The sequence below is a fragment of the Balaenoptera musculus genome, chromosome 4 (genome assembly GCF_009873245.2).
Source record: "Balaenoptera musculus isolate JJ_BM4_2016_0621 chromosome 4, mBalMus1.pri.v3, whole genome shotgun sequence".
Lineage (NCBI taxonomy): Eukaryota > Metazoa > Chordata > Mammalia > Artiodactyla > Balaenopteridae > Balaenoptera > Balaenoptera musculus.
This window is the reverse complement of record NC_045788.1, coordinates 77,232,489-77,248,554: the sequence shown is the minus strand read 5'-3', so window position 1 is coordinate 77,248,554 and position 16,066 is coordinate 77,232,489. Positions and strand designations below refer to the sequence as shown.

General features: G+C 36.8%; 1 protein-coding gene across 4 annotated transcripts in view; it reads left to right on the top strand.

Moving 5' to 3' along the window:
* Window positions 1-8,310: 8,310 nt before the first annotated feature.
* The window catches only part of CD86 (CD86 molecule), a 62,300-nt gene continuing 54,544 nt past the window's right edge, over window positions 8,311-16,066 (top strand). For all 4 annotated transcript variants that reach the window (XM_036849537.1, XM_036849533.1, XM_036849535.1 and 1 more), the window contains exon 1: window positions 8,311-8,429. In XM_036849537.1, coding sequence (XP_036705432.1) covers window positions 8,416-8,429 — 14 coding nt within the window. In that variant the 5' untranslated portion in view covers window positions 8,311-8,415. The remainder of the gene's footprint in view (window positions 8,430-16,066) is intronic.

Sequence of the window (16,066 nt, the reverse complement as noted above, 5' to 3'; positions counted from 1 at the left end):
CAGGGCAAAAATATAACCCAAAATTTAGGGAGAGACAAGCTCCTATATGGAAAAACAGGATGCGAGCATTTGATTACCTGGGGCAGATGCCTCCAGATGCCACATATCAGTAACAAGAATCAGCTGGAAAATTGTAACAATTAATTGTAAAGACTGAGTGTAGGTTAGTGTGATACAGCGAAGCCCCTGGCTTGCATCGTTTTTCTGTGAGAACATCATCGGGTGCTCACAAGGAAAACTGGAGAAAATCCTGTGGAAATTTTCTTCACAGGGATGGGTGGATGATGGAGATTAGAAACTGCTGCAGAAACTCTGCCCAAACCCATCTATCCTGTCTCCCATATGGAACAAAAGGCTTAATCTGCAGGGATAATGAAAACAAAAACTATATCCTTAGGGCACTTGTGGAAGCCCGTTGCCGCTCGGGTACAAAAGCAGGAAAACCATGTTCATCCCTGGGAAAAAGTCAGGAATAGGTTCTAGCCTAGCACTTGATTTGGAGGAGGGACAGGAACACTTAGTGAAGGCCCACAGGAAGCAGTTTCACAATGTCTGACTAAAACTGAAACAATTAGAGAATCAGAGAACTCTGCCTTCCTCATGCCCCTCCTCCATAACCACTCTGATAAGCATCAAGTAAGATAAGAATGGAATACAGCTAGGAGAGCTGCAAAAGACAGATTCTTTCTGGGGAGCAGTTCAAAGGGAAGACTCAAAGCAGAGAGAGATGAAGCCAGGTGTAGAGCAGACATTTGGAGAAACACCCTGGCAAATAGCCCACACAAGTTATCATTAGAGAAATTTGAAGTCTACGGTACACTGAGGTTAACCATACCAACAACAAACTTCAAACCCAACTCAACTCCAGACAAACTTAACACAAATCCCCACATTGCTAAGGACCTAGCAGAAGGAAGACATGTTTATCTCTAAGCACAAAACATATTTACCTCAGCATGTATTATTTTATATAACACATCTGATTTTGAACAAAAAATTATGAGGCTGTCTTACTTGATTCAGGCTGTCATAACAAAATTCCATAGACTGGGTGGCTTAAGAAGAAATTTATTTCTCACAGTTCTGGAGGTTGGAAGTCCAAGATCAGCGTGCCAGCATGGTTGGGTTCTGATGATGAAGACAAGCAGGACCCTGTGGGGCCTTCCCAGGGGCATGCCCCACCCCTGTGTTCCCCATCTGTTCTTCGTAAAATTGCTTTAGCTTCCTAGGCCTTCCCTGAGTTCCAAAGAGCAAATTTAATCAGAGAAGTGAAAAAAATGAAAAAACAAAGAAAAACAATCAAGCAAAACAAAATAATAATAGTTTAGCCATAAAACAAAGTCAAGAAAGTCATGTCTTTAGTTCCTCCTCAAGAGCTGTAGATAATATCCTGAGCCATATCCTTAAGTTGTTTTGCAGATACTAAAAACCCCACCAGGTGGAAAAAAGTTAACTGCATGCTGACCACCAGCAAGTAAACCCCAGACTGTTTGGAACCAGAATGTTGATGATCTAGATCCCCGAAACACCACTCTATTACCTCATCATCAACCAATCAAAAAAGTGTGCATAGATTGTGCACACCCTCTCTCACATTGTCTTTAAAAACCCTTCCCTGAAAGTCGTTGGAGAGTTCAGGTCTTTTAAACATGAGCTGCCTATTCTCCTTGTTTGGCACCCTACAATAAATGCTATACTTTCCTGCACCACAACCCAGTGTCAATGGACTGGCTTTGCTGCGCATTGGACAAGCAGACCCAAGTTTGGTTTGGTACCAGTGAGAGCTCTCTTCCTGACTTTCAGATGGCTGCCTTCTCTCTGTGTCCTCATATGGTAAGAGAGAGAAAGAGAGTGAGCATGCAAGTTCTCTGGTGTCTCTTTGTATATGGGCACTAATCCCATCACGAGGGTCCCACATCTAATTACCTCCCAAAGGCTTCATCTCCAAATACTATCACATTGGATGTTAGGGCCTCAACATACAAATTTGTATAGCAGAGGCATACAAAAAGGCAAGAAAAATAAAAATCTGAAGAGACAAAGCAATCATCAGAACCAAACACAAATATGACACATATGTTGGCACTATCTTATAGGAGATTTAAAATAATTGTAATTAATACGTTAAAGGACCTAATGGAAAAGGTATTTTAAAGATAATTTTAGCAGAGAAATGTAAACTATAAGAAAGAATCAATTTAAAAATGCAGTAACAGAGAAGAAAAATGCCTTAAACAGGCCCATCAATAGACTTGACATAGGAAAAGAAAGAATCATGGAACTTGAAAGTAGGTCAATAAAAATTATATAAACTGATAAGAGGAAAAATAGGATGGGGGAAAAAAAACAGAACAGAGCAACCAAGAGCTGAAGGAAAATGCCAAATGGTATAATATACATGTAATTGGAATCCCAGAAGGACTAAAGAGAAAGAATATGAGACAGAACAAATATCTGGAGAAATAATGGCCAAAAATTTTCTAAAATTAATGCCATACCTCAAACCACAGACCTAAGAAGCTCAGAGAACACCATGAAGGATAAATATCAAAATCAAACCAAACCAAAACAAAAAACAAAAAAAACCCAAAAAAACCCCAAAACCCACTAATATTTGTATTTGCTAGGCTACCCTAACAAAATGCCACAGACTGGTTGACTTAAGCAACAGAAATTTATTTCTCACAGTTCTGAAGTGTGCAAGTTCAAGATCAAGGTATGGCAGGACTGATTTCCTCTGAGGCATCTCCTTGTGGCTTGCAGATGGCCATCCTCTTGCTGTCTCTTCACATGGTCATCCCTTTGTCCATGACTATCATCCATGGTGTCTCTTTTTGTGTCCAAACTTTCCCTTCTTATAAGGACATCAGTCAGATTGGATTAGGAACCATCTTAACAGCCTCATTTAAACTTAATCACCTCCTTAAAGACCATATCTTCAAATACAGTCACATCCATGGTAATTGGGGTTAGGACTTCAACATATAAATTTGAGGGGGGGACACAATTCAGTTCACACCAATATTCAAAGTGCTGAAAACCAAAAGCAAAGAGAAAATCTTAAAAATAGGGAAAAAAAAAAAAGTACCTGCAGAAGAACAAGGATAAGAATTACAGCAGACTGTAATTCTTTTTCTCCCCCTGAAACCATGCAAGTAAGAAGACAATGGAGTGACATATTTAAAGTGCTGAAAGTAAAAAAAACCTGTCAACTCCAATTCTTTGCTCAAAAAAAAAAAATATTCTTCAGAAATGATGGAGAAATACTTTTTCAGACAAATGTTGATAAAATTCATTGCCAGTATGCATACTCCCCAAGAAATGTAAAAACACACAAAGGGCAGAAAACAAGCAAACAGAAAACCCTTTAGGTGAAGGAATATGTATTGGTCAGAAATTAACAGGCATACCTCAGAGATACCACTGGTTTGTTTCCAAACCACCTTAACAAAGTGAGTCACACAAATTTTCTGGTTTCCCAGTGCATATAAAAGTTATGTTTCCACTATATTGTAGTCTATTAAGTGTGCAATAGCACTATGTTTAACAAAACAATGAACATACCTTAATTTAAAAATGCTTTATTGCTGAAAAATGCTAACCTTTATCTGACAAGTCTGGGTTGCTGCAAACCTTCATTTTGTAAAATATGCAGTATCTGCAAAGTGTAATAAACCAAAGCACAATAAAATGAGGTATGGCTGTATACACAAAAAATTTAATGAAATAATAGAATAAATAAAATGGAATAAATGAAAGAAAATAAAATCTTTTTTTCTTAGAATTAAATGTGCTAAAAAAATAACTGATCATATAAAGCAAAAAATGACAATGTAGTGTGTTTAAAACATGAGTAAAAGTAAAATAGATGATAAAATAGCACAATTTTAAAACTTACTGATAAGTTCTTAAAAGACCTAGTTAAAAAAGAACTTCTTTTCTTTCTTAACGTAGACATTTATTGTTATAAACTTCCCTCTTGGAAATGCATTTGCTTCATACCATAAGTTTTGGTAATTTGTGTTTTCATTTTTATCTGTTCAAAGTTTCTTTTTGACTCCTTTTTTTTGATTTCTTCTTTGACCCATTGGTCACTACCGATTTTAGTAATTTTAGTCTTTTTTTCTTAATCCACCTAGCTGAAGGTTTGTCAATTTTTTTGATCTTTTAAAAAGTACCAAATTTGATTTTATTGATTTCTCTATTTTTTTCTATTTCATTTCTGTTCTAATCTTTATTATTTCCTTCCTTCTGCTATTTTTGGGATTAGTTTGTTCTTTTTCTAGTTCCTTAAGATGTAAAGTTTCTAGTTCCCTACATTGTTGATTTGAGATCCTTGTCTTTTAACATCAGTGTTTATAGCTATAAATATCCATCTTAGTCCTAGTTTTCACTGTGTCCCGTAAGTCTTCGTGTTTTGTTTTTGTTTTCATTCATCTCTAAGTATTTTCTAATATTCTTTGTGATTTCCCCTTTGATCCAGCAGTTGCTTAAAAATATGTTGTTTAATTTCCACAAATTTGTGAATTTTCCAGTTTTGGTTCTGTTATTGATTTCTAACTTCATCCCACTCTGGTCTGAGAAGATATTTTGTATGACATCTTTAAAATCTATTGAAAGTTAATTTGAGGCCTAACATATGGTCTACCCTGGAAAATATCTTAAGTGTACTTGAGAAGATGTATGCTGTTGTTGTTGGGTAAAGTGTTCTATGTATGTCTGTTGGATCTAGTCAGTCTACTGTGTCCTCTGTTTCCTTACTTATCTTCTATTTGGTTGTTCTATCCATTATGGAGAGTGGTCTAATGAAGTCTCCAACTATCAGTAATTACTAAAAAGGAGAGACTTACTTTTGTCATTTTGCTATTTGTTTTCTACCTTCCTTATAGATTTTTTTGTCCCTCTTTTCCTACATTATCATCTTCCTTTGTGTTTAGTTGATTTTTTGCAGTGAAATGTTTAAATTTCTTTCTTATATCCTTTTATACATATTCTATATCTATTTTCTTTGTGATTACCATGGAGATTACAATTAAACATACTAAAGCTGTAGCATTCTAATTTGAATTATACTTGCTTCACTTTAATAATAAACAAAAACTCTGCTCCTTTACAACTCTGTCACCACCCCTTTCAGTTGTTGATATTACAAAATTACATCTTTATTCATTGTGTGCTCCAAAACATAAACTAATGAGTCTTTTAAATGCATTAATCTCTTAAACTATGTAGAAAACAAAATGTAGAGTTACAAATCAAAGTTACAATAATACTAGCTTTTAGAATTGCCAGTGTATTAACCTTTATTGAGATCTTTATTTCTTCATACAACTTTGAGTTACTCTCTAGTTTGCTTTCATTTCACCCTACAGGACTTTCTCTGCATTTCTTGCAGAGAAAATCTAGTAGGAAACAACTCTCTCAGCTTCTGTTTACCTGGGGATGACTTAATTTCTCCCTTACATTTGAAGGACAGGTTTTCCATATATAGGGTTGTTGATTGACAGGTTTTTCTTTCTTTTTTTTTTTTTTTAGTACTTAAAATATATTGGCCCATGGCCTTCTGGCCTCCAAAGTTTCTGATAAGAAATGTGGTGCTAATCTTATTGAGAATCCCTTGTATATTACAAGTCCTTCTCAACCGATGCCCTGAAGATTCTTTGTATTTAGCTTTCCAGAAACTTCATCATAATATGTCTCAGTGTAGGTCTCTTTGAGTTCATCTTACTTGCAGTTTGTTGAGCTGCTTGGATGTTTATATTCATATCTTTCATCAAATTTGTGAAGTGTTCTGCCCCTTTCTCCCTCTTTTCTCCTTCTGGGACTCTCACAATGAATATGTTGATTGATTTCATGGTGTCCCATGGGTACCTTAGGCTCTGATAATTTGTCTTCATCTTTTTTCCTGTTTCTCTGTCTTGATAATTTCTTTTGTCTTATCTTCAAGTTCACTGATTCTTTCTTCTGCCTACTGAAATTTTCCTTTGACTCCTTCTAGTGAATTTTAAAATTTCAGTTATTGTACTTTTTAGCTCTATAATTTTTTTGGTTTCTTTTTAGGTTTCCTATCTCTTTTATTGATACTTCCATATTGTTCATACATCATTTTATTGACTTTCTCCACATCTTCCTTTAGTTCTTTGAGCATCTTTAAGATAGTTGTTTTAAAGTAGATGTGCCATCAAGTCTTTAACAAGATCAGTTTCTGTTGATTTATTTTTTCCTTTTAATGGAAAATTCTAAGAGGGAAGTTTATATTTTCCTTTATATACATTGTGATATGATTTTTTTGTTGAAAGCTGGACATTTGAATCTAATGTGGTAACTCTGGAGATCAGATTAGCCACCTTTCCCACTGTTTGCTTTTTGTTATTCTTTTTGTTTTTTTAAGTTGTTGTAGGCTGTCTCTGTGCCAAGGATCACACTGAGGTATAAACTTAAGGTCCTTTCAGGTCTTTTTTGAGTCTTTGCCTTTCCCACTTTCTAATTTTCCCCATATATGCAGTTGTTTTTGAATTTCCTAGTCTTTAATGTCTGGCTCCAAAGAGTGGGAAAAGAGAAAAAGGAAGGAAGAGGAAGGGCACCAGTCCTTTAAATCCACTGTAAGTCACTTCAGCTGGCGGCGGGGGAGGTGCAACAAAAATGGCTTCTCGTCTCTTTGTCTGCACTTCTGTACCTGAAGCAGCAGTCGGAGATCAGGACATATATCCCAGATATTTGGAGTACAGGGTCTTGTTTTGCCCACCCTGATACATGCAAGCTGTGTGCAAGGTGCTCCAGGAACTTGTGCACAATTGCCTGCAGTGGAACTGGGAGTGGCAGATGGGTAGCTGCTCCCCTGTGCCAAGAGCTGAAATTGATTGAAATTAACCACAATTTACAGTCCAAGCCTTCCCTTGGAAATTGAAAGCCTTCAATAGACTACAGAGTTCCAAAATAGTTACAACAGACAGACTCTGCCAGTGCAATTGTCTAGGTGGTGAGAGAGATTCCTGGTGCTTCCTGCTCTGCCATCTTCCCAGAATCCTATCACCTGTTATTTTCAAACTTCATTAAAAATAATATAGGAAATCTATTTCTAATAATTTTTCTTAACATTCTGATCTTCTAAACTAATTTACAACAATTTTTTTTAGTGTTATCTCTATATGTTTTACTGGCTTTCAAGCTTACCAAAGTTTTATTTCTTTCTTTAATCATAGCTTTTCCATTCTTAGGCTTTCAATTTTAATTCATTTCTAATTATTTGGGAACACACATATTTAAGTAATTTATTTTGGAAGGTTATCTTAGTGGTGGTATTTTTGTTGTTGTTGTTTTTGTCTGCTTGGTAATATATTTCTACTGACTTCACACTTAACTGGCATCTTATCTGGGAAGAGAATGCTACCTCAAAACACTATGGATATTGTTCTATGGTTTTCTGACATTTAGGGTTGATTAAGAGGCCAAGCTGGTTTAACTTTCTCTGCAGTCATCCTACATTAATTTTTTTTTCCTCTTTTTTTAGTTTTCTTTGTCTTTGGAATTTAAAATGCTCACAATGATTTCTCTGGATGAAAATCCATTTTCTTAAAAACATTTTTTTGACCATCTGAACCCTTTGAGTTCCTTAATTGTGCCTTTTTTAGTTCATACGTGGAAATTTCTTTTCTTCTGGTAATAGATTCCACTTGATGAATTTTGTGTTTCTCTCTCAAGTACATCTTTTAATTTTAGGGTTCTGCTTTTTTTTTCAGGTCTCTATTTCAGGAATCCTCTCTTTGACCAATCTAACTTTTGGCTATAGTAGGAATGACATAATAAAAGTGGTAGTTTTTGTTTGCCCTCCTTGGTTGTGCAGCTCTCATAGGAGGTCACCCCCCTTGCCCTTGAAGTTCAGTGAAATCTTCCATCATCCTTGTGGTGGAAATCACAGGGGGAGGCTACCCACTTCCAATACACATCCATAATAAATCACACTTTTTATTGTCTTACCAAAATCTATAGAACGTTCTTATTCCATTCCATCTTATAGATGTAGAGTGTTTTTTTTTTTTCTCTCTCTTTTAATTATCTTATTTTCTAGGCTTTTTGAGGGAGTTTCAAGAGGGGGGATTTTTAGTCAGCTTCATCTTAATGCCATGTCTGGAACTCAAGCCACTGAATTATTATTTTTAAAATATATTTAGACCTAGGTCAACAAATTCAAATGCAAGAAAAGGGTTAAATTTCTTCCACAAGTGTTGGCAAAATCTGTAGAAAAAAAGAGGAACAGCCTTTAATAAAGAAAGTTACAAAGTAAACAGTCATTGAGGAGGAAAGCTTTCAGGGGTGTAGGAGGGGTTGTTCCTCCTCCCACTGCCAACTAGCACAGACAGACAGACAAACGAGATCATTCCCAGACAGTTACCCCAACAGCAGAAACCAGTGAAGATGGGTCTCGGATGGTGAGTGATCATTCTTATTCTTGAAAGGCAGTTATGAGTTAAGTGACCTCAGTGTCAGGCTGAGGTCGAGGATGGTGCTGTTTTCTGTTCTTCCTGCCCAAGAATGCTAATTATGTATTAAGGACGTATTTATGCAGCAGGAATATCTGGGAGAAAGAGCAATCTATGCTATGGAAGGTTAGCTAGAGTCTTGAAGCCATTTGCACCTTCTTGCTCCATCACTCTAAGATGATCCCATACCTCCAAGGCAGGGGAGCTTTTAAAAAATGTCTACCGAAGATATACATGTCTTCAGTAGACATTTAAAAAATGTCTACCAAAGATATTTGACTACTAATTGAAGATGAGATGGAAATGTCAAAATGTTTATTGGTTGTTGGGGGTTTTTTAAGTGATTTAATTTTGATTTTTGAAATTTGTTTTTCAGATATTTAAATGTTACAGTTATTGATTTCAAGAATCAGGAAATTTTAAAATGTCTGTACAAGTATAACAAATGACAGGGAGTAAATTCAATGGACACCAAGGTCAGTTTGGCCTGGGGGTGGGGAATGAGATAGAGAAAGTAGAAAGAGAGAGGCCGAGGAAAAGGAAGAGGAATAAGAGGTGTAAAAAGAAAATGCAGAACCCAGATAATGAGTCACAAAGAGGCCATGGGAGATTCTGAGCAGGGTGAGGTAGCAGAAGGAGGTAGAGTAATTCATTTAGCTACCGGGTATTGAACACGCATGATATGCTGTGTAGTTTACTAGTGTGATTTCACTGAATTTTAATCTTCACAGTGACTCTCAGGCAGATGATATCATCATTGTGTTTTATGGATGAGATAACTATGGCTTAAAGCAGCTAAATAATTAACTCAAGGACACGCTGGTCATAAGGAGTAAAAATCTTTCTTTCCACTTTGTCCTGCACCAAAAGGTTTCTCCATGTCCTGGCAGGCCCCCATGGCAGTGACTTACTGGAAGAAGTCACATCCACCCTTCTCTTGGATGGTGGCAGCTGGGGTCACTGGTTATTTATTATTGTTCTTTGAAAATCTACGTAGCCCTCATCTATCCAGTGCTTACTGGTTTGGTAGACAGCTTTGCTGCTTTTATATCAGAAGATTAGAATTTAATTTCCAAGTAAAGACTCCTTTTCCCTCCAGTGAAATTTTGAAATGTTACCCATGTATGAAGTGAGCAATTTCAGAATATATAATTTTTGTGGAACCATAGAAGTGGTACCTTATGCTAACACTGCCTGCAGATGTCTATAGAACCACAGGCCACTGTCTACACTGTTCTTGTTAAGATTCTCTTTGTTTCACAGTGCCTGAAAATTGATCATGAACAGGAAATTTTAAAATATAAATGGCCAATACTGTTTAGTCTTACCTGAAATAAAAGAAATGCAAATTAAAAGTGAAATGTCATTTTTCTTTTATCAACTTGGCAAATATTTTGTTTGAAAAGCAAGCAAGTAAGAATCCTATGTGTTTCTAAGGAGGGAGGAACATTTACACCCTTATTACCTGTTGATGATAATATAATCTTTCTAGACAATAATCTAGTGATACATACCAAAAGCAAAATGTATACGCCTTTTAACCAAGTAGTTCAACTTTTAGGAATTTATTGTAAGGACGCAAGCATATTTTTCTTGCCATTGTTTCTCATAGGGAAAATCTTAGAAACAACTTAAATATCTAAACATAAGTAGTTGGTTAATTATGGAACATCCATGATGAAATACCATGCAATCATTAAAAACTGTATTGTAGAACAATTCTTAATGTATTCTGTATAAGAAAAAAAACAGAATGTACACTGCTACTACTTTTATACATGATACCTCTATACACACAATATTAGAAATACAGATGATTTTTATTTTCTACTTGTGCTTTTGAACTTGGATCACATCTGCAGGCAGAAAAATAAAACTAGATATTTAAGAAAAAGTAACCAATAGCTGGCTTCTCTCAGAAAAGCAGTCAGCTGTCTAGTGGTATGTGATCACTCATAATTTGTGGAGCTCCATTGTTAGGGCTTTGGCCCTTTGTGTTTAACTTTTTTGTCTCTTGACTCCTTCTCAAAATATACTCACTCTACCCATAAATCACTAGATCCTGATAAGCCTGTTTTCATAGAATATTCTATGTGGAAGAGACCAGAGTGCTCATTTCCTTATTTTACAAGTGGATCTCATGGCTCTGGAGTGAGCTGCACGGTGAAAGAACAGTGCAGGGGTTAAGTGGCCACGGTTAGGAACCAAAGTGCTAGTGTTTCTGTCCTGGATTCTTTCACTTTCTAGCTGTGTGACCTTGGACAAATTGCTTAACAATTGAAATCCTTAGTGTTTTACTGTATAATGGGGATAATTGTGATAAGATAATTGTGAGATTTTAATGAGATAATCCACGTAAGGTACTTAGAACCTTGTCACGATAAGTACTCAGTGATTATTATTATTGTTGTTGTTTATTACTATTACTGTTAGGATTAAGAAATAGAAGGGAGGTCATTTGTCCAAGATGATACAGCTACTTGATGTCAATGCTAGGACTAGAATTCAGGAAAGATTTTTCCCAGCAGAAGTGTTCAATCCCCTCTGAGCCTGTCAGGACAACCCTAGGCTGGGCTCCCAGGGGAGCTGACAATGAAACAGGCAGAGCCCAAGGACAAGACCAGCCACCTCCAGGAAATGACTTTGATCACAGTGGGAAGCCAAATGCTGGAAAGGAGGATGAGGGTAGGGAAACCGAGAGCCAAGTTAGATGCAAGGATGAAGCCAGGAGCAAAGAGCTAGTACAGGAGAGAAAAGATGGCTCAGAGCCCCTCCTGAGGCTTTTTAGACCACCAGCTGTGGGCTTCATAGGAAGTCAACATAATTTAAACACCCAAGGTCTGGGTAATTAAGTAGACAAATGGGGTGCATGGGGGAATTGCAGGTATAGCTGTGAGAAGATGCCTGACAAGTAGTACTCATAGAGGATGAGGTGGACACTGGGAGGGGTCAGAACAAGGACACTCTCTCCCCCCTGCCCTGAGCCCAGGCATCCACTGTGATTATCCTAAAGTCACAGCCTACATTTGAAGAACCATAAACAAGCAAAAATATGATAAAATTTGCTTTAAAAATTCCTCGGGCAGCAGAGTGCAGAACTGAGTTAACAAGGAAATCATTTAGAAAACTATTAGACTAATAGGACTATAGGAAACTAATTCAAGGAGAGGTGTTGAGGACATGAAACCAGGGCAGTTATGGTAGGGTGAGAGAGGAGAGGATGCATTTAGGAGATATTTACACACTAGAATTGATAGGATTTGGTTTTTGACAGATATGGAGCTTGGAAGGAGACATCTAAGTATATAGTGGCATCCTTCACAAAATGAGGGATATAGGAAGTGGATTGGGTTTGGGCCAGGGGAAAGAGGACAGAAGTTGAATTCATTTTTTAACATGCTGAATTTGAGATCTTTTGGAGCAGCTAGATGGTGATGTCCAAGTAGACAACTGGATATACAGGTGTAAAGCTCAAGAAAGAGGTATGGGTTGCAGAAAACATTAAGAGTCTTCAGCATAAGTATAGGTGATAGTTGAAATTCTCGTTGTGGGTGAGATCACTAGGGAGAGGGGATGGTGAATTGAGAAGAAGCCAAGGATGGAAGCTGGAAAATTTTGACATTTAAGGAGGTAGATGAGGATAAAGAGTCCACAGTAGACACCAAGGAGGGACTAGAGAGAATGGAAAAGAGCAGGAGAAAAGTGATGTCATAGGAACCAGGGGAGGAGAGAGATGCAAGAAAGAGAAGGACAGCTGTACACCTGAAACTAACATAATATTATAAATCAACTGTACTTCAGTTTAAAAAAAGAGGAGGACATGTCCATGGAAAGACAAAGCATATTTACCAAATTTCTACACTGAGCACATGAGATACAGAAAAAGTGACTCTAGGGACTAAGGGTTAAGGGTTGGTTGTGTCCCCTCAAAATTTATATGTTTTAAGACTCTTGGTACAGAGTCTTAAATTGCTTTCCAGAAAGGTTATAGCCATTCACAATCCCACAATCAGTAGTATATGAAAGTACCATTCTTCTTAATGGTATCTCAGGATGTGACTGTATGTAGAGATAGGGTCTTTACAGAGATAATCAAGCTAAAATGAGGTCATTAGGATGGGCCCTAATCCAAGATGACTAATATGCTTAAAAGTAAGAGGAAATTTGGACACAGAATCATGCATAGAGGGAAGACCATGTGAAGAGACTTGGAAAAGATGGCCATCTACAAGCCAAGAAGAGAGGCCTAGAACAGATCCTTCCCTTAAAACCCTCAGAAGGAGGGTTGTTTAAACCACAAAGTTTGTGGTACTTTGTTATCACAGCCCTAACAAACTAATACATTTGGTGGGTGTACATAATCCTTTGGTGAAAGTGCAAATAGCCAGAGAAAGAAACTGTGAGTAAGTATCTCAGAGAGGTTGGTGAGGAACCAAAAAAGGATTAGGTCACCTAAGCTAAGAGGTGAAAAATATTTCACAAAGTAGAGGGTAGTCACGGTGTCAAATTCTGCAGAAAGGTGAAGTAGGAGAATGACTGAAAACGTCACTCCAGAGGTCAGTGGTGACCTTTGCGGAGCACTCCCAGCTGAGTAGAGGGGGTAGACCTTAGAGAGCTGAGAACAGAGACAGCAGATAGATCACTCCCACAAAACATTAGGTGATGAAAGGGGACCTCTTCACTGAACCAAACTCACCTCTGCTGTCCATAAAGGGCCACACGGAGACACCCTAGAGTCAATCGGCCAGACCTGGAGTCTCCTCTGCTTTCTGCAGCTGTCATTTTACATGTTGGATTTTTGGTACTGACATAGATTCCATTCTCTTTTGTTAAGCCATAAGAAATGTGTTTTTCAAAGCTTCTCAGAGATGAACCCTATGATGAATCTGATGTTGTAAGGGGGATGTTGTAAGACTGTGGTGAATCTAATGATGTAAAGGAAAAAACAAGCCTGAGTGGAATTTGGGGGATCATTATAGCTTAGGTCAATAAGCAGGAAAAAACATAGTAGAATTGGAATAGGGAAGTATTAAAGCGTTGTCTTAGAAAGCTTTGAAGTCAAAGTGAGTCTAAAACTTGCCTTCTGTAGCCTCAGGATATTATTGGCCAAGCAATGCAAATGTCACACTTCTATATTATTGGGGATCAAATTAATCAGGTGTGACTCTACTAAAAGATCTAATAAAATTTTCTTAAATGAACATTTAGCGAAATAAATGAATTAGTCAATAGCAGCCAGGAAATAACCATGGGGTAAAACCTGAAATAAATAAGTACCCAAAAGATAAACCTAGATCATCATCTCCATCTTACAACTATTTTCAACCAAGTAAACAATAAATCTTTATCAAGAACCTGATAGTTTTAAGGCAGTATGGAGGATACAGAAGAAAAAGCCAACATACAATTTTTATAATCTAATTGGGAATGGAAAACAACAATTATGAAGTGACAAAAGCAATCCAATGCCATTAATAATTAAGTGATTTTAAAATATACAAATAACAAAAAAATGTTCATTTTCAGTAGACATTGAAGAAACACCAAATGAGATGTTTTCATTTATCAGATTAAACAGTAAACAAGTAATCCAATTACAAAATGGGCAAAAGACATAAAAACATTTCCCCAAAGAGGATATACAGATGATAAGTAAGCACATGAAAAGATGTTCAACATCATTATCCATTATGGGAATGAAAATTAAAACCATAGTGAGCTATTATCGTACACTTATCAGAATGGCTAAAGTAAAAAATAATGGTAACACCAAATGCTGGCAGGATGCAGAGAAACTGGATCACTCATACGTTGCTGCTGGGACTGTAAAATGGTACAGCCACTCTGGAAAACCGTTTGGCAGTTTCTTACAAAACTAAACATACATTTACCATATAACCCAGCAATTGCATTCTTGGGCATTTATCCCAGACAAATGAAAACCTATGCTCACACAAAAAACACTACATGAATATTCATAGCAGCTTTATTGTTAATAGTCAAAAACTAAGGGGAAAAATGTCCTTCCTTGGGTGAATGATTAAACAAACTGTGGTACACATATACCATGAAATACTACTCAGCAATAAAAGGAAAGAACTACTGATACACACAGAAACTTGAATGAATCTCCAGGGAATAATGCTAAGTGAAAATGCCAATCCCAAAATGCTACTGTGTGATTCCATTTATATGACATTCTTGAGACAACAAAATCACGGAGATGAGAACAAGTTGGTGGTTGCCATAGTTAGGGGTGGTGGGGAAAGGAAGAGGTATGTGTGGCTACAAAGGGATAGCACCAGGGAGCCTTGTGGTGATGGAACAGTTCTGTATCCTGATAATGGCAGTTGTTACATGAATCTACACGTGTGATAAAACTGCATAGAACTACACACACACACACACACACACACACACACACACACACACAGAGGAGTGCACATAAACCATAAAACTGGTGAAATCTGAATAAACTCTGTGGATTAAACCAATGTCAGTTTCCTGATTTTGACATTGTACTAGTGTTATACAAGACATTACCATTGGGGGAAATTGGTTGAAGGGTATATAGGGCCTCCCTGTACACTTTTTTTCAGCTTCCTTTGAATCTTTAATTATTTCAAAATAAACAGTTTAAAATGTAATTTTAAAAGACAAAATTTTCATCTTCACTAAATATTAAGGAAACGCCAGTGCAAACACCAATGAGATATATTCATTTATCAAATTAATAATTTATGTTTCATTAGGGGATGGGGGTATTAATGCTCAGAGTATACAGGAAGAATGGTACTTTCATATACTACTGACTGTGGGATTGTGAATGGCTATAACTTTTCTGGAAAGCAATTTAAGACGCTGTATCAAGAGCCTTAAAAATGCAGATAACAAGCAAACTTGGCCACTGCCTATTTCTCTATGTTCTAAGTAATTTTTTCAGTTCATTCAGCACCTTTGTTCCAGGCACTATGCCACACATTTGAAATATACCAAAGACGAGCAAATATGATTTCTGTCCTGAAAGAGCTCAGCTTAGTGGTAAATATATTAAATGTGGTGTTATTTTTATGACTGAAGTGTGTGAGGTTCCCCAGGAGCACAAAGCTGTCTGTTTTCCGTTTGTCTGTAGGTAGTATTGTGTCTTAGATAAGTGCCAGCGTTTTGAGTCAGTCGGGCTGGTGTCAAATAATAACTAGTTAATAAGTAATTTTGTACTTATTAGCGAAGTCACCTTGGGGAAGCGGGGAAGCTATCCAGCTCCCTGAACTTCAGTGCTTTCATCTGTAAAATAAGGCTACTGGTACTTACCAATGCTATGAGGGCTATAAGAATTTATAATGGATGTAAAGTCTTGTGAAAATGAAATATTTTAGGCTTCACATTCTTTTCTTTAAAATCTATTATTTCCTATCTTTTAAATGAAGTCTTAAATTTCTTTGGCTCTGCCTTTTCTGACTCAGTTCTAGCAAATGGATTTTTATCTATAACTCAAAAGTTGCTATAATAGACCTCCTAATTATAGATAAGAGAAGGCCAGGCTCAATGCAAGTGAATAAGGTGAAAGCCAAACAAAAAAGCCACCT